Genomic DNA, 25247 nt, shown 5'->3' on the forward strand with positions numbered 1-25247 from the left:
AAACTTATTATATTGTGATAAGCATCGCATATGTAGTGTGCCACTTGTCGCAACCTAAAAAGATGGCAGTGACTTCTATAAGGGTATCCTTTAACTAGTGATTTCGACAGACAACCTGCTCAACTAAAAGGCAGCCTCCAGTGAGCAAGCCCACTGTAGGTTTTTTTTCCATTGTAAACTTCTTTTTTTATTATCTTTTCTAACATTTCAATTACGAAGAATGCTCTAAATATACAAAAATGAAAATAAATTCTTTTTAAATTTAACATTATGTTCACCATGCATTATGAAAATTGTTCAAGGAGTGTTCAAATTTTGTTCTCATGGTTCTATAGTGAAAATGTTCAAAATTTATTTTTAAATGTTCTTGAAATTTGAAATACCGTAGAAAACATGTTTATTTGTTTGAAAAAATATATTCCTGCATTTTCTTCCAAAAATGTTTATACAAGCATACTTTTAGAAAAAGGTTTCGTACCATTCAAAAAACTGTTCACAATATTAAAAAAATGTTCTAACACTTAGCAAATGCTTGCACATTTTAAGAAAAATGTTCGTAGAATTTACATAAAAATCAGTTCGTGTGAAAAGCATGTATATGTTGTATTGAAAAAATGTTCGATAGGCATTTGACAAATGTTCAACATGTATTTTAAAAACCATGTTCAATGTGTATCAAAAAAATGTTCAGCCTATATTTGAAAAAAGTTTACATGTATCTGGAAAATGAAGGGGAAAAAGAAAAGCGTACAAAAAAGACAAAAAAACAGGAGGAAGCTTCTAGAACCAGTATGAACCGGTCCATAGCTTTCTAAAACTCTTTCTCAAAGCTACACATTATGGGCCGACCCATTGTAGTGATTGTCTACTCTGAGATGTATCGGTCCCGTAATAGGTGGCATATAGCTCTCATCTCCAACTCGATGCACATACCCATAGGTCGTCGACAAGACTGTCTATTTCATGTGCTTATTTTTAATAGAGCTCACCTATACGGCAACGTTATTGGACCGGTCCAGTAGTGTAGCAAATGTTTGATTGTTTTCCCTCTTTTGCATTGGTGTCTTTGGTTTTCTTTGGGGTTTTTGGTTTTTCTTTTTCTTATTCGATAGTCTTTGTTTTATTCTTGATTTTCTTTGGTTTTCACTTTGTTCCACTATTTTCTTCGCTTTTCTTTAGTTTTTTTCTTTCTTCTTTTTCCTTTCAACCTTTTTCCGGTTTTCCTTCTTTAAAATATGTCCAATTTTTTTCTCACAGAATGCACATTTTCCCTAGACATCATGAACATTTCCTTATACGTCATTAATTTTTTTCATATACATGATTGCCATTTTTAATATTTGCGTTTTTTGTGTCTACATTTTTTGTATATAACAAGAACATTTTTTTAAAATATTTCAAGAAAATGTTTATCCAATGCAAAAGAAATGTTTGCCATCTTTAAAAAATGTTTCCTATCATAAAAATATATATTTCAACGTGTATTTGATAAAATAATATGTATATGAAAAATAATGTTCACAAAAGTATTTGAAAACATTTTAATCGTGTATTTAATATGTTAACTTATATAAAGTTGTTTTGGATGTATATGCAAAATGTACAACATGGATGAAAAAAAGTAGACATCTAAACATATGTTTGAAAAATGTTATAATGTATTTGAAAAATGTGAAACATGTATAAAAATATTCATGGTGTAAACACAATTTATAACCAGTGAAAACCAAAGAAAGAAACAAGGAAGCAGAAGAAGAAATAAGAAAAAGGAAAGGGGAAAAAGAAAACCCATATAAAATCATATGAAAACCGAAGAAAACAATACAAACAGTAAAAAACCAATCAAAAATGAGAAGAAACAAAGAAAATAAAAGGAAATAAAAAAAAGAACAAACATAAAAGGATGACAAATACACATTTATTTTAACACGAACACACATATAGAAAACCAGTTGTCTACTGAATGGCCCAACTAGCACTTCGTGTAGGCAAGTCCTTAGACATCGCGGTAAGCAACATATAGCTCCCGCGGTCCAAACTAAGGATCGTCTACTACATCTCGCCCGGTATGAAATGAGAGCAACTAACTGAGGAGTATCCTTGTCGGAGCCCCTCAAGTGTCCTTCAGGTGGGCTGACAGCGCATTACTTGGCGCTCTTAGCCGCCGCCACGTGTCACGTGCTAGGCGCTCTCCCAGATTTTTTTTAATTTTTTTTCTATACGTGTTTTCGAGCTTTAGATGAGTTTTTTTGGTCTCTTTTAGCTTTTCAGTTTTCTTCCGGTTTTCTCGAGATTTTGTGGGAAAATAAAAAATCCATGAAAAAACACGTTTCTTTTTCTTCCGCGAGAGATACAACTCAGAAAGGAAGAAAATGTGTTTCATTTTTCTTCCACGAGAGATACAGGTTTACGTCTGGTGGAGGCACGTGTTTACTTCCATGAACTGCGCCTCTCGAAAATAAATAAGTAAACATGTTTTTTTTTCTTTCACTAGTGCTACAAATTTGCTCATGGAGGCACACGTTTTCTTTCGCGACTGTGCCTCTTAGAAAGGAAAAACGTGCTATTAACCAAAAATCGAGAAAAAACATTTTTTTTCTCCGAGGGGCACATATTTTGCTTCTCATGTAGGCACGGATTTGCTTATGTGAGAGACACAGCTCGGAAGGGAAAAAAGGTTGGGAAAAACCTTGCTTCCGGCTCATATTTTTTTTTGCAGGTTTTTCCCTTTTTTTTGTGAAAAATAGTTCGTCAAAACCTATTAACTTGAAATCTAGTTTCAATGATCTCGGCGCGAGAAATCCAACGGTGAAATCGGTTCAAAAATTGGATACACGGTTTAAGGGATAAAACCTTTCGAATAAAAGAATCTATGAAGAAAAGGGAAAACTTATATATTTTGACAGGTATCTCACATATAGTGTGCCGCTTGTCACAATCTAAAAAGGTGGGAGTGATTTTTATAAGGGGTACCTCTTAATTAGTGGTTTCGATAGACAAACCGCTCAATTACAAGCCAGCACCAATGTAGGTTTTTTAATTTTTGTTTTGTGTTCATTGCGAACTTCTTATTTTTTATTTTGATTATGTTTTTTATAATATTTAAATTACAAAAAAAATATAAATATAAAAAACGAAAATAAATTCTTTTTTCATTAAACAATATGTTCACCACGCATTATGAAAATTGTTCAAGGAGTGTTCCAATTTTGTTCTCATGGTTCTATAGTGAAAATGTTCATAATTTTTTAAATGTTCTTGATATTTGAAAATACATAAAAAATATGTTCGTTTGTTTCAAAAAAATAGTCCTGACATTTTCTTCCAAAAATGTTTATACAAGCATTTTAAGGAAAGAACTTTCGTACCATTCACAAAAATGTTCTAACACTTAACAAATGCTTGCACATTTGAAGGAAAACATTCAAAGAATTTATTAAAAAATCACTTCGTGTGAAAAACATGTATATCATGTACTGAAAAAATGTTCGATAGGCATTTGAGAAATGTTCAACATGTATTTTAAAACCATGTTCAGCGTTTATTGGAAAAATTATTCAACATGTATGTAAAAAATGTTCAGCCTGTATTTGAAAAATGGTTGCGAGTATTTGGAAAATGAAGGGAAAAAGAAAAACGTCCAAAAAAAGACAAAATAGAAAGAAAAAATAGGCATTAGCTTCTAGAACTGGTATGAACCTGTCATTTAGATTTCTAAAATTGCTTCTCAAAGCTACACATTATGGGCCGGCCCATTGTAGCGATCGCCTATTGTGAAGAGTACTCTGTCTTGCAATAGGTGGGACATAGCTATCATCTCTCGAAGTTGATGTAGGCGATGTACAGACATACCCATAGGTCACCAACATGACTATCTATTTGCATGTGCTTATTTCTAACAGAGCTCACCTATAGGGCAGCGTTATTGGACCGGTCTAGTAGTGTAGCAACGGTTTGATTGTTTTCCCTCTTTTGCATTGGTTTCTTTAGTTTTCTTCGGAGGTTTTGGTTTTTCTTTTTCTTATTCTGTAGTCTTTGTTTTATTCTTGATTTTCTTCTGTTTTCACTTTGTTCCACTGTTTTCTTCGTTTTTCTTCAATTTTTTCTTCTTTCTTTTTCCTTTCTTACTTTTTCCAGTTTTCTTTTTTTTAATACATGTCTAATTTTTTCCTCACAGAGTGCACATTTTCCCTATACATCATGAACATTTTCCTTATACATCATTAACTTTTTTCAAATACACGATTGACATTTTAAATATTTATGTTTTTTATGTCTACATTTTTTTATATACCAAGAACATTTTTTATACAAGTTTAATATTTTTTAAATGCGTCATTAACATTTTCAAAAACTATTTTTTGGTATTTACATTTTTATACACATTGTACATTTTTTGTATACATATGAAACAATATTTTTATAGATTTTTATTTTTTTCAAAGACACTATTAACCTTTTTATAAATTTATGTGTTTTGGTCTCTATGTTTTCATATATATTGTAAATATTTTGTATGCATAAGTAACATATTTTTTAAATGGACTTTAAACAATTTTCAAATATAATGAGTAACATTTTGTCGAAATGCATTTTTTTCATATATATTTTTTCACACATATTTGTAAATTGTTTGTACACATCTGAAACATTTATTTTATATACGTTTAACATTTTGCAAGTACAAGTTTAACATATTTGTCAAACTCTTATTTTTGAACATTTTTCAAATATGTGTTAATATTTTTCAAATATGCGTTGGAATGTTTTTCTGAAATGCTATCACTTTTTTAAAACTTGCAGAACCTTTTTATAACATTGCACAAACATATTTTGGAAATTTATGTAATAATTTTTGGCATATATATATTTTAGAATTTGTGAAAATATATAAAAATAAAAAAACAAGAGAAAAAACAAAAGATAGTGAAGAAATGCACAAACTTGTTACTTGGCCTACCCACTAGGGCGTTTCTTCAAGCGAGGTTCGCTCCCGTCTCGCCATAAGCGGAACATAGTTGTGCCTGTAGGTCGCAGCCAGGACGGGCTAGAAATGGGCTAATTGGCCTTGTCCGTTCGTGCTTCATCTTGTGCCTTGGTCATTGTTGCCAAGGTTGCTACTTGACATACACCAACTTTATTCCGTTCTATACAAAATTTTGAAAGCCCAACTTTATTCCTCTCTTCAAGAGAGAGCTTAGGAAGGTAAGAGCTCTTGGTCTCCTACTAGCTTCCTAAAAGTACATTTAACCACATTCTGAACAAAATGTTTAAGCAACGGATTAAATACTCGCAACTGGAGGTTGTTACATACGTGCAAGCAATAGTGCCGAGGAGATGTTAACACTTCTACCTTTGCTACGAGTACGGCCTATGGAGGTTTAGTGCCAGGAGAGAAGCGTCACCGAAGAACCAAAAAAAAAAGAACCCAAATGATAGCTACACATGCACGACCGTTTAATGTAATGGTGCCGAATTGGATACGACTAATGTTGTCACTATAACTCTCTCTTCTTTCCTCCCTTCTTCCTTGGCAAGATAAACTAGACAGAGGGGAACACTTCCATTCCCGCGGCAATTAGAGAGTAATCCATACTTTATGAAACTGCACTTGTAGATGAGTACATAGATCGGTTTGCAGTGCTAGTAGTCTTATGAAACTGCACCCAATCTCGTTGACTACACCCACTTTCTTCTAAGATGTCTTAAAACCACATATACATCAATTTGTTGTTGTTCATGGACCTATCGGCTTGGATACTACTGAAGAAAATATGCCCTAGAGGCAATAATAAAGTTATTATTTATTTCCTTATATCATGATAAATGTTTATTATTCATGCTAGAATTGTATTAACCGGAAACATGATACATGTGTGAATACATAGACAAACAGAGTGTCACTAGTATGTCTCTACTTGACTAGCTCATTGATTAAAGATGGTTATGTTTCCTAGCCATAGACAAAGAGTTGTCATTTGATTAACGGGATCACATCATTAGGAGAATGATGTGATTGACTTGACCCATTTCGTTAGCTTAGCACTTGATCGTTTAGTTTGTTGCTATTGCTTTCTTCATGATTTATACATGTTCCTATGACTATGAGACTATGCAAGGAGGAACACTTTGTGTGCTATCAAACGTCACAACGTAACTGGGTGATTATAAAGGTGCTCTACAGGTGTCTCCGAAGGTACTTGTTGGCTTGGCGTATTTCGAGATTAGGATTTGTCACTCCGATTGTCGGAGAGGTATCTCTGGGCCCACTCGGTAATACACATCACTTAAGCCTTGCAAGCATTGCAACTAATAAATTAGTTGCGGGATGATGTATTACGGAACGAGTAAAGAGACTTGCCGGTAACGAGATTGAACTAGGTATTGAGATACCGACGATCGAATCTCGGGCAAGTAACATGCCGATGACAAAGGGAACAACGTATGTTGTTATGCGGTTTGACCGATAAAGATCTTCATAGAATATGTAGGAGCCAATATGAGCATCCAGGTTCCGCTATTGGTTATTTACCGGAGACGTGTCTCGGTCATGTCTACATAGTTCTCGAACCCGTAGGGCCTGCACACTTAAAGTTCGATGATGGTTATATTATGAGTTTATGTGTTTTGATGTACCGAAGGTAGTTCGGAGTCCCTTATGAGCTCGGGGACATGACGAGGAGTCTTGAAATGGTCGAGACGTAAAGATCGATATATTGGACGACTATATTCGGACATTGGAAAGGTCCCGAGTGGTCCAGGTATTTTTCGGAGTACCAGGGAGTTACGGGAATACGGGGGAAGAAGTATATGGGCCTTATTGGGCTTTAGGGGAGAGAGAGAGAGGCAGCCCCCCCCCCCCAATGACTAGTCAGAATTGGACTAAGGGGGGGGGCGGCGCCCCCTCCTTCCTTCTCTTCCCTCTTCCCCTTCCTTGTCTCCTACTCCTACTACTTGGAAGGGGAGGAATCCTACTCCCGGTGGGAATAGGACTCCTCCAATGCGCGCCATAGGGGCCGGCCCTCTCCCCCTCCTCCACTCCTTTATATACGTGGCAAGGGTGCACCCCATAGAGACAACAATTGATCTCTTGGATCTCTTAGCCGTGTGCGGTGCCCCCCTCCACCATAATCCACCTCGATAATATCGTAGCGGTGCTTAGGCGAAGCCCTGCGTCGGTAGAACATCATCATCGTCACCACGCTGTCGTGCTGACAAAACTCTCCCTCAAAGCTCGGCTAGATCGGAGTTCGAGGGACGTCATCGAGTTGAACGTGTGTAGAACTCGGAGGTGTCGTGTGTTCGGTACTTGATCGGTTGGATCGTGAAGACGTACGACTAGATCAACCGTGTTGTGCTAACGCTTTTGCTTTCGGTCTACGAGGATACGTGGACACACTCTCCCCTCTCGTTGCTATGCATCACCATGATCCTGCGTGTGCGTAGGAAATTTTTTGAAATTACTACATTCCCCAACAGTGGTATCAGAGTCTGGTTTTATGCGTTGATCTTATATGCACTAGTAGAACACAAGTGAGTTGTGGGCAATACAAGTCATACTTCTTACCAGCATGTCATACTTTGGTTCGGCGGTATTGTTGGATGAAGCGGCCCGGACCGACATTATGCGTACGCTTACGCGAGACTGGTTCTACCGACGTGCTTTGCACACAGGTGGCTGGCGGGTGTCAGTTTCTCCAACTTTAGTTGAACCGAGTGTGGCTACGCCCGGTCCTTGAGAAGGTTAAAACAACACTAACCTGACAAACTATCGTTGTGGTTTTGATGCGTAGGTAAGAACGGTTCTTGCTCAGCCCATAGCAGCCACGTAAAACTTGCAACAACAAAGTAGAGGACGTCTAACTTGTTTTTGCAGGGCATGTTGTGATATGATATGGTCAAGACATGATGCTATATTTTAATTGTATGTGATGATCATGTTTTGTAACCGAGTTATCGGCAACTGGCAGGAGCCATATGCTTGTCACTTTATTGTATGCAATGCAATCGCCTTGTAATTGCTTTACTTTATCACTAAGTGGTAGCGATAGTCGTAGAATCAATAGTTGGCGAGACGACAACGATGCTACGATAGAGATCAAGGTGTCGCGCCGGTGACAATGGTGATCATGACGGTGCTTCAGAGATGGAGATCACAAGCACAAGATGATGATGGCCATATCATATCACTTATATTGATTGCATGTGATATTTATCTTTTATGCATCTTATTTTGCTTTGATTGATGGTAGCATTATAAGATGATCTCTCACTAAATTTCAAGATAAAAGTGTTCTCCCTGAGTATGCACCGTTGCCAAAGTTCGTCGTGCCCAGACACCACGTGATGATCGGGTGTGATAAGCTCTACGTCCATCTACAACGGGTGCAAGCCAGTTTTGCACACGTAGAATACTCAGGTTAAACTTGACGAGTCTAGCATATGCAGATATGGCCTCGGAACACTGAGACCGAAAGGTCGAGCGTGAATCATATACTCCCTCCGTTCCTTGATATAAGGTGTATAGATTTTTAAGAAAAAACCCAAAATATAAGGTGTATTGCATTGCACCACTCGTTTGGATAATTTTTTAGGGATGTGATTACATTTCCTTATATTAGGCAACCTCCTCTATTTTCTCATGCCAATTAGTCAGGTGTAATCTCGCTCAAAACTTGTATAATTTTACCTCCACGTGTGTTCTTTAATTTCCGTGCCAAAAACTATTCACCCTATATTTAGGAATGGAGGGAGTAGTATATATGATCAACATAGTGATGTTCACCATTGAAAACTACTCCATTTCACGTGATGATCGGTTATGGTTTAGTTGATTTGGATCATGTGATCACTTAGATGATTAGAGGGATGCCTATCTAAGTGGGAGTTCTTAAGTCATATGATTAATTGAACTTTAATTTATCATGAACTTAGTCCTGGTAGTATTACCATATCTATGTCGTAGATCAATAGCTCGCGTTTAGCTCCTCTGTTTTATTTTTGATATGTTCCTAGAGAAAACTAAGTTGAAAGATGTTAGTAGCAATGATGCGGATTGGATCCGTGATCTGAGGATTATCCTCATTGCTGCACAGAAGAGTTATGTTCTTGATGCACCGCTAGGTGACAGACCTATTGCAGGAGCAGATGTAGACGTTATGAACGTTTGACTAACTCAATATGATGACTACTTGATAGTTTAGTGCACCATGCTTAACAGCTTAGAATCGAGACTTCAAAGACGTTTTGAACATCATGGATCATATGAGATGTTCCAAGAGTTGAACTTAATATTTCAGGCAAATATCCGAATTGAGAGATATGAAGTCTCCAACAAGTTCTATAGCTAAAAGATGGAGGATAATAGCTCAAGCAGTGAGCATGTGCTTAGATTGTCTGGGTACTACAATCGCTTGAATCAAGTGGGAGTTAATCTTACAGATAAAATAGTGATTGACAGAATTCTCTAGTCACCATCACCAAGTTAGTAGAACTTCGTGATGAACTATAGTATGCAAGGGATGACGAAAACGATTCCCATGTTTTTCATGATGATGAAATCGATGAAGGTAGAAATCAAGAAAGAGCATCAAGTGTTGATGATTAATAAGACCACTAGTTTCAAGAAAAGGGCAAAGGGAAAGAAAGGGAACTTCAAGAAGAACGGCAAGCAAGTTGCTGCTCAAGTGAAGAAGCCCAAGTCTGGACCTAAGCCTGAGACTAAGTGCTTCTACTACAAAGGGACTGGTCACTGGAAGCGGAACTGCCCCAAGTATTCAGCGGATAAGAAGGATGGCAAAGTGAACAATGCTATATTTGATATACATGTTATTGATGTGTACTTTAGTAGTGTTTATAGCAACCCCTCGGTATTTGATACTGGTTCAGTTGCTAAGAGTAGTAACTCGAAACAGGAGTTGCAGAATGAATAGAGACTAGTTAAGGGTGAAGTGACGATGTGTGTTGGAAGTGGTTCCAAGATTGACATGATCATCATCGCACACTCCCTATACTTTCGGGATTAGTGTTATTTGGTGTTTGCGTTGAGCATGAATATGATTTGATCATGTTTATTGCAAAACGGTTATTCATTTAAGTTAGAGAATAATTGTTGTTCTGTTTACATGAATAAAACCTTCTATGATCATACACCCAATGAAAATGGTTCATTGGATCTGATCGTAGTGATACACATATTCATAATATTGAAGCCAAAAAATGCAAAGTTAATAATGATAGTGCAACTTATTTATGGCACTGCCATTTAGGTCATATTGGTGTAAGGCGCATGAAGAAACTCCATGCTGATGGGCTTTTGGAATCACTTGATTATGAATCATTTTGATGCTTGCGAACCATGCCTCATGGGCAAGATGACCAAGACTCCATTCTCCGGAACAATGGAGCGGGCAACTGACTTATTGGAAATAATACATACTGATGTATGCAGTCCGATGAGTGTTGAGGCTCACGGTGGGTATCATTATTTTCTGACCTTCACAGATGATTTGAGAAGATATGGGTATATCTACTTGATGAAATATAAGTCTGAAACATTTGAAAAGTTCAAAGAACTTCAGAGTGAAGTGGAAAATCATCGTGACAAGAAAATAAAGTTTCTACGATCTGATCGCAGAGACAAATATTTGAGTTACGAGTTTGGTCTTCAATTAAAACAATGTGGAATAGTTTCACAAAATCGTGCCACCTGGAACACCACAGCATAATGGTGTGTCCGAACGTCATACCCGTACTATTATTGGATATAGTGCAATCTATGATGTTCCTTACCGATTAACCACTATAGTTTTGGGGTTATACATTAGAGACAGCTGCATTCACGTTAAAAAGGGCACCATCTAAATTCGTTGAGACGACACCGTATGAAGTGTGGTTTGGCAAGAAACCAAAGTTGTCGTTTCTTAAAGTTTGGGGTTGCGATGCTTATAAGAAAAGGTTTCATTCTGATAAGTGCAAACCCAAATCGGAGAAATGTGTCTTCATAGAATGCCCAAAGGAGACAGTTGGGTACACCTTCTATCACATATCCGAAGGCAAGACATTCATTGCCGAGAATGGATCCTTTCTAGAGAAGGAGTTTCTCTCGAAAGAAGTGAGTGGGAGGAAAGTAGAACTTGATGAGGTAACTGTACCTGCTCCCTTATTGGAAAGTAGATCATCACAGAAATCTATTTATGTGACTCCTACACCAATTAGTGAGGAAGCTAATGATGATGATCATGTAACTTCAGATCAAGTTACTACCGAACCTCCTAGGTTAACCAGAGTGAGATCCGCACCAGAGTGGTACGGTAATCCTGTTCTGGAGGTCATGTTAATTGACCATGACGAACCTATGAACTATGAGGAAGCGATGATGAGCCCAGATTCCGCGAAATGGTTTGAGGCCATGAAATCTGAGATTGGATCCATGTATGAGAACAAAGTATGGACTTTGATTGACTTGCCCGATGACCGGTGAGTCATTAAGAATAAATGGATCTTCAAGAGGAAGACAGACGCTGATAGTAGTGTTACTATCTACAAAGCTCGAATTATCGCAAAGTGTTTTCGACAAGTTCAAGGTGTTGACTACGATGAGATTTTCTCACTCGTATCGATGCTTAAAAGTCTGTCTGAATCATGTTAGCAGTTGCCGCATTTTATGAAATCTGGCAAATGGATATCAAAACTGTATTCCTTCATGGATTTCTTAAAAAGAAGAGTTGTATATGATGCAACCAGAAGGTTTTGTCGACCCTAAAGATGCTAACAAAGTGAGCAAGCTCCAGCGATCCATCTATGGACTTGTGCAAGCATCTCGGAGTTGGAATATATGCTTTGATAAAGTGATCAAAGTATATGGTTTTATACAGACTTGCGGTGAAGCCTGTATTTACAAGAAAGTGAGTAGGAGCACTACAACATTTCTGATAAGTATATGTGAATGACATATTGTTGATCGGAAAGAATGTAGAATTTTTTGGAAAGCATAAAGACCTCGATCAAGCTGCTTACACATTGAGCATCAAGATCTATAGAGATAGATCAAGACACTTGATAAGTTATTTCAATGAGTACATACCTTGACAAGATTTTAAAGTAGTTCAAAATGGAACAGTCAAAGGAGTTCTTGCCTGTGTTGCAAGGTGTGAAGTTTAGTAAAGACTCAAAACCCGACCACATCAAAAAATAGAAAGAGAATGATAAGTCATTCCCTATGCCTCAGTCATAGGTTCTATAAAGTATGCTATGCTGTTTACTAGTCCTATTGTATACCTTAGCATTTTTCTGGCAAGGGAGTACAATAGTGATCTAGAAGTAGATCACCGGACAACGGTCAAAATTATCCTTAGAGGACTAAGGAAATATTTCTCGGTTATGGAGGTGATAAAGAGTTCGTCGTAAAGCGTTACGTCGATGCAAGTTTTTTACGTCGATCTAGATGACTCTAAGTCTCAATCTGGATACATATTGAAAATGGGAGCAATTAGCTAGAGTAGCTCCGTGCAGAGCATTGTAGACATAGAAATTTGCGAAATACATGCGGATCTGAATGTTGCAGACCCATAGACTAAACTTCTCTCACAAGAAAAACATGATCACTCTTTGGGTGTTAATCACATAGCGATGTGAACTATATTATAGACTCTAGTAAACCCTTTGGATATTAGTCACATGGAGATGTGAACTAATCACATAAAGATGTGAACTAGTTTATCGACTCTAGTGCAAGTGGGAGACTGAAGGAAATATGCCCTAGAGACAATAATAAAGTTATTATTTATTTCCTTATATCATGATGAATGTTTATTATTCATGCTAGAATTGTATTAACCGAAAACATGATACATGTGTGAATACATAGACAAACAGAGTGTCAGTAGTATGCCTCTACTTGACTAGCTCGTGGATCAAAGATGGTTATGTTTACTAGCCATAGACAAGGAGTTGTTATTTGATTAACAGGATCACATCATTAGGAGAATGATGTGATTGACTTGACCCAATCCGTTAGCTTAGCACTTGATCGTTTAGTTTGTTGCTATTGCTTTCTTCATGACTTATACATGTTCCTATGACTATGAGATTATGCAACTCCCGTTTACCGGAGGAACACTTTGTGTGCTACCAAACGTCACAACGTAACTGTGTGATTATAAAGATGCTCTACAGGTGTCTCTGAAGGTACTTGTTGGCTTGGCGTATTTCAAGATTAGGATTTGTCACTCCGATTGTCGGAGAGGTATCTCTGGGCCCACTCGATAATACACATCACTTAAGCCTTGCAAGCATTGCAACTAATGAGTTAGTTGCAGGATGATGTATTACAGAACGAGTAAAGAGACTTGCCGGTAACGAGATTGAACTAGGTATTCAGATACCGACGATCGAATCTCAGGCAAGTAACATGCCGATGACAAAGGGAACAACGTATGTTGTTATGCAGTTTGACCGATAAAGATCTTCGTAGAATATGTAGGAGCCAATATGAGCATCCAGGTTCCGCTATTGGTTATTGACCAGAGACGTGTCTCGGTCATGTCTACATAGTGCTCGAACCCGTATGGTCCGCACGCTTAAAGTTCGATGACGGTTATATTATGAGTTTATGTGTTTTGATGTACCGAAGGTAGTTCGGAGTCCCGTATGAGATCAGAGACATGACGAGGAGTCTCGAAATGATCGATACGTAAATATCGATATATTGGACGACTATATTCGGACATCGGAAAGGTTTCGAGTGGTTCGGGTATTTTTCGGAGTACCGGGGAGTTACGGGAATACGGGGGAAGAAGTATATGGGCCTTATTGGGCTTTAGGGGGAGAGAGAGAGAGAGGCAGGCCGCGCGCCCCCCAATGGCTAGTCCGAATTGGACTAAGGGGAGGGGCGGCGCCCCCTCCTTCCTTCTCTTCCCTCTTCCCCTTCCTTGTCTCCTACTCCTACTACTTGGAAGGGGAGGAATCCTACTCCCGGTGGGAGTAGGACTCCTCCAGGGCGCGCCATAGGGGACGGCCCTCTCCCCCTCCTCCACTCCTTTATATACGTGGCCAGGGTGCATCCCATAGAGACAACAATTGATCTCTTGGATCTCTTAGCCGTGTGCGGTGCCCCCTCCACCATAATCCACCTCGATAATATCGTAGCGGTGCTTAGGCGAAGCCCTGCGTCAGTAGAACATCATCATCGTCACCACGCCGTCGTGCTGACGGAACACTCCCTCAAAGCTCGGCTGGATCGGAGTTCGAGGGACGTCATCGAGTTGAACGTGTGCAGAACTCGGAGGTGCCGTGCGTTCGGTACTTGATCGGTCGGATCGTGAATACGTACGACTACATCAACCGCGTTGTGCTAACGCTTTTGCTTTCGGTCTACGAGTGTACGTGGACACACTCTCCCCTTTCGTTGCTATGCATCACCATGATCTTGCATGTGTGTAGGAATTTTTTTGAAATTACTACGTTCCCTAACAACTACGTATTTGCTTGCATCATTGCAGGGTGAAGTGGGCGCTGGTGTGATGCGTTGACTGAGTCGGTGGCACAACCTTCTTATCGCGGTATCCTCTTCCTCCACCTCCCCGAGCTGCTCAAGTTATTCATGTACCCAAAGTTGTTCGCGATGCGGAAGCACCACATCCAACTCCTATCAAACCTCTAGAAGAAAAATTGAGAGCTTGAACGTGTACTACAAAGGTGTTATACTTCACTTGTGGGGAGCATTTCTCTCGGGATCACTGATGAAAAACGATAGTACAACTTCATGTAATTTTTCTATGCAAATAATCAACATTCTCTTGAGCAACATGTTGGCCAAACAAGTTGTGGTGATGTTGTCCTCCTCTGAAACTGACACTTTGATCCCCTCGATGCTATTCACCTGTTATGTCAAGTTCAAGGCCAAAATGTGGTATTTTTGGTCGGCTCTGGAGAACTTGTTCTTTTGTTAGTACATAGTTTGCAACTACTTTGCCACATCAATAGTGCTTTCCTCAACCCGTGCAATGAAGGTGGCTGGTGTGGTCTCTTACAATTAACTCATATGATTCTTGCTTGTCATTGAAAATGTGCAAGTGCTCGGTTTATCACTCTTTTCAAGATTATTCCTATGAAATTCTATGATGGAATTCTAGGCATGGTTTAGCTCGCAAAGCACAACCATATGAAGGTATTCAGAAGTTAAATGATTGGCATTCAAAATGAATGGGAATTCATTCTGTCTACAATGTGAAACTGTATTTGCTATATGTTTGGAATTACACTTGATGCAACCAAAAATTGAACAAACATGCAGTCTAATAGTTCAGTTATTATTTGATCTTTTTGGTGTTCTACTTGAGGAGCCTAGAGGACCTATGCCTAGGAGGGGATGTGACCATAAAATTCCTTTGTTACTAGGAGCTACTCTAGTAAATATACATCCTTAAAGACATTCGCTGAAGCTTAAATATGAGGTGGAGAAGCATGTCTTAGAAATGCGTATTACTAGACAAATTCGTTCAAGTACCAGTCCTTTTGCTTCCCGTATTATCATGGTCAACAAGAAGGATGGATCCTGGCGATTGTGTGTTGACTATAAGCATTTGAATGCACCCACTTGCAAAACCAAGTACCCAGTTCGAGTAAATGATGAATTGCTCGATGAGTTACATGACGCTAGTTGGTTTCCAAATTGGACCTGAGGGCAAGTTACCATAAAATTATGTTGGCCGAGGGGGGAGAATTCAATACAACTTTTCATACTCATCACATCCATTTTGAATTTGTGGTGATGGCATTTGGATTGACTGGTGCGCCAATAACTTTTCAAAGTTTTATGAATGATATTTTGGCCCTGGTTGGTGTTGTGCCTAGGTATTCTTCCATGACATTATTGATTAAAGTGAAACCTTGCATGATCATTTTACACGATAAGGAGCAAGTTATGTCTCTTTTATACAACATTAGTGGCGAGTTAAGCTATCCAAATTTTCCTTTGCTCAACAAGAAATTGATTATCTATGTCATGTTATAAGTGTTACAAGGGTTGTCACAGATGAGTCTAAGGTGGCTGCAGTGAGGGATTGGTCTCAACCAGTAGATATCAAAGAATTGCATGATCTTTTGGGTCTCTCCAATTACTACAGGAAGTTTGTGCACATATGGTACTTTGAGCATAATGTTGTCAAATTTTCTTGCAAACATGTTCCCTTTCTGTGGACTTCTGAAACTGAAGTTGTGTTTCAATCTCTAACAAAATTACGTCTCTTATCTTGGCATTACTAAAATCTACTTTGCAAATCAAAGTGGAGGCTGGTGCATTGGATGTAGGGATTTGTGCATTGTTACTAGAAGAAGACCACTTTCTTGCATTTGCCAGTAGGCCCCTTGGCCCTCACACTAGGGAATTGCCACATATTGGAGAAGCTATTTACAACATGCAGAATTTGTGATATATGCATGGATCATCGTAGCTTGGTCAATTTGATCAATCAACAGCTGCACACACATCGTGGCATCAGAAAGTTTTCTCCAAGTTACTTGGACTACAATTTCGCATCATCTACAAACAGGGTGTTGAGAATAAAGTCGTAGATGCCTTATCGTGTAGGCCACTTGAGGAGACACTTTTTGGTGCTATTTCTAAGTTTCGGCTTGTTTGGGTTGATGATGTGGCTACTACTTATCAAACTAGTCTGGGAGCTTTAAAGCTATTGCAGGAACTTGCCATCAATATTGATGCTTTGCATGTGATTCTCTATATGTGTGTGTCACCTTTTCAATTACAGAATGGTATGATTCGCTATAAGTAACACACTTGTTGCCAGCTGAGTCTACTCTACATGTGACTATTACCCAAGCTTTGCATGCTACTCCAGCTAGGGGCTGACATTCAGGTGTGCCAGTAACCTTGTGTCGCATATCAAACAATTGTTTTGTTTGGAAGGCATGAAGGAGTTTGTCCATGAGTTCGTCCAAGCTTGCTCTATTTGTGAGCAGTCTAAGCCCGACAACTCTCGTCATCCAAGATTACTTCAACTTTGCTTGTTCGAAAGGAATCTAGATAGTTAATTACTATGGATTCCGTGGTCGGTCTTCCTTGCTCAGGACATTTTCATGATATTATGGTTGTGGTTGATAAGCTCTACAAATATGCTCGTTTTGTTGGCTTGTCACCCCTTCACGGCTTCTTCTGTGGCCCCAGTCATCATGGATCAAATATACAGGTTGCATGGGTTCCTACGTGCCGTTGTTACATACCTAGACCCAATTTTTCTATGCTTTCGTAATGTTTGTGGTGATTTCTTTACCAGAAATCAATGTGAAGCATGTTGTTTTGGGCATCTCCAACATTGACCCGCAAATTTACTGCGGCATCCGTCCGCGGTCAGGGAGGCGGGGACCAGTCCATGGACATGGATGCGGGACATGGCCATCCAACACTACCCGCATACATTTTAACCATTGTTTGAACTAATCGGACGAAATTAATGCAAACACATCGGATTTCATACAAACCGGACGAAATTCATTACATTTTAGACAATTTTTAACTAAACCCTACTCTAAACCTAATCTAAATGACCGTCGGCGATCGTTCCACATGTCCGTCCATGAGCCCTGGAAAACGAAGCTCCAGCTCTTGTCTTTGCCTTCTCCAGTTCCACCTCGGCTCTCTCCGGCTCAGCCTTTGTAGCCTTCGCCTCCGCAGCCACGAGCCTCGGGAAGTGAAGTTTTCCGCCTCCACGTTACCGCCAAGCGGTTAATGGGACGACGATGTTGAGCCCAACAATCTTGGCTTCAACAGGAGGGGAGAAGTTGTGGCCTTCTTGAGACCCGGGTGGCGGTGACCCACCATGCACTACTCTTCCTAGGTGTCGGTGGTGCCTGTGGACGTGCTAGCTTCGTGGTCGTAGTAGCGGTGTGCGACTTTGGCGGAGATGGTGATGTACTCCTCATTGTTGCCCTTACCGAACACCTCATCTGCCGCCTCGTCCATCTACTTGTAGGCAGCTTCCAATTCCGCCTGATGGAGGCGGTACTGCCAGCAGTCGCGGCGGATGTCGCGGGCGAAGCGATACAAGTCGAGCAGCATCTCCTGCTCCGCCACGTCCACGTCCAGTGTGATGGGCGTGCCGGCAGCAAGTTGCTCTTCTGCATGCCGGTGCTCGCCGAGGAGGCCGAGGTTGCAGGCCTGGTTGGCTTGTGACTGCTGGAACATGGCCTCCCGCTCCTCCCGCACCATGTCTGTGTAATGGGCACGGGCCTCGTCAATGGTGATGCTAGCATGCACCGGCAAGGAGGGTGGCGCTGGCTCATCCCCCATTGGGGTGTGGTCGGCCTTCGTCTGCTTGCCGGCCTACTAGCTAGCAGCAATGGTAGCCATCTCCTTTTTCTCCGATGAGAGGGTGTCCTAGAGAGCTTTGGAGCACGAGGAAGCCATGGCAGACATGGTGCGGAGAGGGGAAAGGGGCCGGAGGAGGTTGACATAGCCTATGGCCGGGGTTGGAGTTTATATAGCGGGCGGATGGCAATGGGCCACGACGGTGTGGTTAATGGTGTGCGGCAGACGGGCGAACGGGTGACATCGGAGTAGGTTTCTTGGCAACCGCATAATATTAATGTATGGCAATGGACCGGCGGGGTGTCGTTTGAACGCGGAGAAGCCGGCTGCACCGGGAAGCGGCGCAGGCGGCGCTCTCTCGGTCGACGCGCCACTTCAATTCCAGTAGGAGTGAGAGGTCACGTCTGCTCGGGCATGAGTGCGGCATTGACGCTCTAGAGCGGCGCTGACTGTTTCGGGCAGGAAGCGTGCGCGGGTGAGGGAGGCGGTTAATGGTGGGCCAGGGCAGTTAGAAGCGGACGTGGCAGCGGTCCGAACACCCGCATAGCCACCCTAGTTTGTCTCTGGATTACGGGAAAAAGTGCGTCCAGACCTCCAAGTAGACCGACACTGGACCACGTTGGATGGCAAAACACGTTCAGACCGCACGGTCCGAACGGTTGCGCGTGGTTTGAGGATCAGCGTTGGAGATGCCCTTAGAAAACTATTTACAGTCATTTTTGGGGGTTGCTATTACAATCAATCATTGATGACAATTTGTGTAGATCATTAGTTCATTACAACGAGATATTGAAAGAGAGCAATGTGCTCCTCCTCCCAATTAACTATTTACAATCAATTAAGCAATTTGAATATTTTGTGTAGATAATTACTGTACAAAGAGAATTTGAAAGAGAGCAATGTGCTCCTCCTCCTAACGAAGACGATCGGCGTGACGAAATCAGCAAGGGTAATGCGCCTTGAGGTGCGCTTGCATGCATGGGGAGTCCTTCCAAACCCTAGCGTGCATCTTGAGCAGCTCCTTGGCCTTGGCCCTGGCCCGCTCGCCGGCGTCCACCTGTAGAACCAGCAGCAGCTTGGCCACCACGCCGACCGCTAGCATCTCCTGCAGCACGGCAGGCGTCGGCGAGTGCCTCGCCACGGCGTGCAGAGCGCGCACCGCGCTCTCGGTTGTGGTCAGTGAGATCCGCATAGCCTTCTTGGCCACGACGGCCAGCCCCGCCGGGTGCGCCACCAGGTCCGACCGCCCCTCCGCACAGCCGCAGAGATGGTCGATGGCCACCACGGCCAGCTCGGTCGGGTGCCGTCCACCCTCGTCGAGGAGCAGCTCCACCAGCACAGTCATCGCGCCGGCCTCCACGGCCTTGACGCGGTTCCGGCCCCATGGGCACAGCCGGCACAGCACGTGCAGCGCCGCCTTCACCGCCTTGGTGGACACCCTGTCGGACACCACGCGCACCACCTCCAGCACCACCTCGGTCCTCACCGCCATGAGACGCGCCGGCTCCATCACAGACACCATCGCCTTGAGCAGGAGGATGCCGTAACAGCGGGACCGGTAGCTGGGTCGCCGCAGCATGTACACCAGGGTGTCCAGGAAGTCTCCGTTTTTCTCGAGGATCCGGACCAGGCTCTTCTTGGACGGCTTGAGCGAGCAGATGACGCTGAGCGCGTCCTCCTCTGGCGAGCTCGTGGACGACGGGGAATCCAGAGACAGTTCTAACAAATCTTCTGCCGACTTGGACGTGGTGGCATGGTTCCTGAAGACGGAGACGAGAAACTCGACGGCCCCGGGCGTGGCCTCGACGCAGCGCCTATTGCGGTCGCTCTCGGCGATGATGGACTTGATCTCCCGGAGCGCGGCCAGCTCCTTCTGCCTGCCCGCACCATGGCCCTCTTCGACGATAGCGGCGACGCGGCCGGCGTCGAGGGGCAGGCGCGGGGTGGGGAAGCGCTCGACGGCGTGCAGGGCGCACCAGGCCTGGGTGAGGCGGCGGAGCGTGTGGTTGGGCGTGGCCTCCCGGTCTGCCTCGGCGAGCTTTTGCTGCGTGACGGGGCAGGTGGCGTGGCCGTCGGAGAGCCAGCGCTCGATGCTGCTGCGGTCGTAGGTGATGCCGGTGGCGAGCGTGACGGGGTCCCGCATGATCTCCAGCGAGATCGGGCACAGGAAGTACGGCGGCACCTCCACCGACGATCCCTCCATCGCCGTAGCCTGCTGTAAGATCCAAGAAGAAGCTAGGTCGCGAGAGATTGCTCGGGAAATGGATGTGGTGGAGAGCGGAAGAAGCTGACCAAGTTGCCGTAGAGTTGAACAAAGGGGAGAGGAAGCAGGTGTGCGTTTTATAGGGGTGGCAGGGAGGCGAAGAAGTCCACGCGTGTTCACAAGAGATTAGAGATTATTGCATGGAATGACACAGTAAAACGGGTTGGGTTGGGTTCAATTGGATTGACTTGGGGGGTCGGTGTTGAGCTGGCCCACGGCGCTGACCACGAGATGAGAGCGGCTCCACGTTTTGACTTTGTGATTCATCCTTCTATTATCGATCGACCCCTTGCTTGGTCCTTTCTGTTCTTCTACTCCTTTGCGCTTGAAAGATTCCGTTTCTGTGGGCATGAAACACCGGTACCGTTGAAGTTTAGCCACTGCATGCGTAGATTGGTTGAAGAGTAATTTTCGCCAGCTCCGTGCTCTTAGTTTATTTTGACTTTGCACGGAACGATATCGATGGCCTGATCAAATGGATAAAATTAGTGGTGTAATAGAGAAGATGTCTCCGGTACGTACCTGCTGATCATTCTCTGCAAACTGTGGGAATGAATATCCTACACTGCGCTGAAATTTCAACCGATCTCCACTTTTTTCTTCAATAACTGATTGATTTTTCTAGGGAAATCAAAATTTCACTGAGATTGCACTTTCAAGTCTTAGTCAAATAGCATAGCATATAAAAAAAGAAAAAAAGGTTAAAAAGAAAATTTTCACGGATCTCCATGCAAAATCTTATGAGCATAGCATCGACTAAGACTTGATTAAATCTGAGATTTAGCAACATGTTTTGAAACTATGCAACCATTCTATTATTGGTAATGTGCATAACTATTTTTCTGGTCCTTTTACTTTTTTTAAGTTGGTTTGTTGAACTTTAAATATACGAGTTGCACGTCCCGAAATTAGTAACATGTATACTTAAAACTTTGAATAATTCAGTTCTACTACTAATATATTTGATGATTTACTTTTATTTTCAAATTTTATTTTGGCCAGTTGCACATCATAAATATAATAGACTGGTTCAACAGTTTCAAAATGTGCATTTGTGTAGTGTGCAATGATTATTGTGTTATGTGTATGCTTTTCATATTTTTTATGGATGATATTTCCCTTTTTTATTATTGTTGATTGAATCTTTGGGTTTTTTCTATGTACTAATATCTTTTCCATGCTACTAAGTATATTTGTGCATATTTATTGTGCTTTATTTCCACATTCTCATTTGGTCGATCACATGTTCAAAGTACCAATCAGACTCTTTTTAGAAAACAATTCTAGTGTGCACACCAGTATAAAATGTGGATGCAACAGATCGCATTATGTGAAATTCAGAAAGCTTTGCAGTTTAATCGTGGCACATTTATTTGTAGGAGCTAAGCTAATGTTTGTTTAGTAAAAGAGCAATGCTATTCCTACTTATGGATTTTATAAAAAACTTTACGTATAGTTCAACCTAATGAGGGTTAGCTAAAAGTGCGGGGGAAGTTAAGGGCTAAATTAAACTAGTGCTTATAGTTTTTGTCAACGTGTTAGTACGTGCGTAGGAATATGATGTTTGTTAAGAAAAAAGATTTGTCTGTTTCAAAATCAAACGGATAACTTACATAAAAAAAATTCAAATGGATAACTAACGAAAACCACATGTCATTGTATACCATGGGCTACCGGGGCGGGCGGGCGGCCGACGAGGATGACGATGCCAGGGCGTTCGACCGGTCGCGCTGTTCCTGCCGCAGCTGACAACGAAGTGGACGATCGATGGCGTATACGTGTGTCGTTTACGGCCAAATTAAATCAAGAAAACCTTTTTTTCCGCTCCGGCGTATATAAGCTACTACTATTCGCCGCGGCAGCCGCAATCGGAGCATTCAAGGTTCAAGCGAAGCTACCGCTGACCGACAGACAGGGCCATGGATGCATGCATGCATGCATGCAGGCGCTGCCGATATCATCGCCAGCGACGCGTGGTAGCCAGCACTCACGGCAGCTTCCGGCGGCACGCGACCGGGCCCACATGTCGGCGAGGTTTGACCGCTCCGGCGTTCCTTCAACGCACGCGCTCGTAAACTATTTCCACGTGCTGTTTTTAAAGACAAGGAATCCGGCGCATTTGTACTACCAGTAGTTTCTACACTTTGTATGCTCCAGCCTTTGTATATTCGTCACGTGCCGACCGTGCATGCATGTTCCCTTCTCTGGTTTCCATCACGTTGAAAGGTTCCTTCCTGCTCTTCCTACTAGTACGTGCGTCATGTTTCCTACGACGTACTCCAAGCCGATCGCCAACCATGATCGAATCACAGAAAGACCGGCATGTATTGGTAGTACAGTATGTTATTGCTATTGCATGTGACCAACTCGGCCGAGGGCCGGCGCTGAGTTAGATCGATCATGACCTAACTACGTCGACCAGCTCTCCCACCACAGGCGCTCAGTCGTATTTAAGGTGAGGAACTGTTCTTTTTTGATCAGGAGGTGAGGAACTGTTCTAGTGGCTCTACTGTTTCAAAGAGGAGCTTTGGATGGAATCTCGCACTTCTACACCTAGCCTAATTCTAGTACAATTTTTTGCCGTGTAGCTTTCTCTTTGTATTTTTTTTATTTCACTGTACATTAACAAAATAGAGAAAACTGGCCGGGTCGTCCAAATCAAAGGCCCTTTACGAAACACCAAAACAGGGCCTACCTTAATAGAAAACTAAATCAGTAATGAGAAGAAGAAGAACTAAATCAGTAATAATGTTACGAGTATCTCCTATTCCCCGCATAGGGCAACTCGCATCGCCCAAACGCGCACCTCCTGCTCCCACGCGAGTGCCCATGCTTTTGTTTTTTGTTTTTATTTCCTTATTTCTCTTGTGCTTTTGTATTTTTTCTTCTTTAGAAAAGTTGCGATTTCAAAAGATGTTCTCAAATTTGAAAAAGAAATCAATTTCGTAAAATATTTACAAACTATATTTTTTCCCTGGAATTCAAAAAATGTTTCAATTTTAAAAAAAACACAAATTTCAAAATGTTCTCTGGTTTCAAAAAAGTTCACAGATTTTATAATGTGATCACAAATTTTTAAATTATTTCGAGTTTGCCGGCGGAGGAGCAACAAGAGTAGGCGCGCCGCCGCCGGTTTCCTAGTTGGAGATGCTGCAGGAGGAGCATCCATAGAATTTGCAGCTCCTCATGCAGCATTGGCCCCCGTACGGCAAAATCTTTGGCGATCGAGTAGGCTGTCGTCATGATGGTCGTGGAGGATTCGGGCTTCGTCGACGAGCAGCTCCACGTCGTTCGCGCTGGGCAGAAATGACCACAAGGCCGGACCGTGCACATTGATTGTCGACCTCACCTTGACAGACAACGTCCACGGCTAGGTGTCGGACACCGGCAAAAAGTAGGAGGTGGGATAGGGACACACTATTAAGAAAAAGCCTAGCAGTAGTGTTAGTTTTTGGCCTAGCAGTAGCGCAGGGCGTTACAACTAAAGGTTACCAGTAGCGTGGGTTAGTAGTGCGTCTCGCAGAAAGCGCTTCTGGTAAGTATTAGCAGCGCGCTTCTCTGCCCGCACTACTACTATTATTACATATTCTATTTATTTTTTTATTTTATGCCGTATTCATACACCATTATACAAGTTTTCATATAGTAGCAATTTAGAGATTGTTTTTACATCATAATAAGTTATTACATCACTTCAAACTAATCCGCGGTTCTTTCACCCAATGATATAATAACTCATGATCATCATCATCATCATCATCATCATCATCATATCATTAACAACTTATCATCATAATGAAGGAAATATGCCCTAGAGGCAATAATAAAGTTGTTATTTATATTTCCTTATATCATGATAAATGTTTATTATTCATGCTAGAGTTGTATTAACCAGAAACTTAGTACATGTGTGAATACATAGACAAACAGAGTGTCCCTAGTATGCCTCTACTAGACTAGCTCATTAATCAAAGATGGTTAAGTTTCCTGGCCATAGACATGTGTTGTCATTTGATGAACGTGATCACATCATAAGAGAATGGTGTGATGGACAAGACCCATCTGTTAGCTTAGCATAATGATCGTTTAGTTTTATTGCTATTGCTTTCTTCATGACTTATACATGTTCCTCTGACTATGAGATTATGCAACTCCCGTATACCGGAGGACACCTTGTGTGCTATCAAACATCACAACATAACTGGATGATTATAAAGATGCTCTACATGTGTCTCCAATGGTGTTTGTTGAGTTGGCATAGATCGAGATTATGATTTGTCACTCCGAGTATCGGAGAGGTATCTCTGGTCCCTCTCGGTAATGCACATCACTATAAGCCTTGCAAGCAATGTGACTAATGAGTTAGTTACGGGATGATGCATTAAGGAACGAGTAAAGAGACTTGCCGGTAACGAGATTGAACTAGGTATGATAATACCGACGATCGAATCTCGGGCAAGTAACATACCGATGAAAAAGGGAATAATGTATGTTGTTATGCGGATTGACCGATAAAGACCTTCGTAGAATACGTAGGAGCCAATATGAGCATCCAGGTTCTGCTATTGGTTATTGACCGGAGATGTGTCTCGGTCATGTCTACATAGTTCTCGAACCCGTAGGATCCGCACGCTTAACGTTCGATGACGATTTGTATTA

The 25247-nt window shown here is 41.8% G+C and overlaps 1 protein-coding gene across 1 annotated transcript; it reads right to left on the minus strand.

Moving 5' to 3' along the window:
- Positions 1–19057: 19057 nt before the first annotated feature.
- On the minus strand, positions 19058–20621 carry LOC125512972 (E3 ubiquitin-protein ligase PUB23-like). The gene has a single exon (XM_048678027.1). It carries the CDS (start codon positions 20526–20528, stop codon positions 19266–19268), a length of 1263 nt encoding a protein of 420 aa, XP_048533984.1. The 5' UTR covers positions 20529–20621; the 3' UTR covers positions 19058–19265.
- Positions 20622–25247: the final 4626 nt, after the last annotated feature.

The sequence above is a fragment of the Triticum urartu genome, chromosome 6 (genome assembly GCF_003073215.2).
Source record: "Triticum urartu cultivar G1812 chromosome 6, Tu2.1, whole genome shotgun sequence".
Lineage (NCBI taxonomy): Eukaryota > Viridiplantae > Streptophyta > Magnoliopsida > Poales > Poaceae > Triticum > Triticum urartu.

Excerpts from the sequence above, each read along its gene's own strand:
- LOC125512972 (XM_048678027.1), bottom strand. The coding sequence starts at position 20,528 with ATGGAGGGATCGTCGGTGGAGGTGCCGCCGTACTTCCTGTGCCCGATC.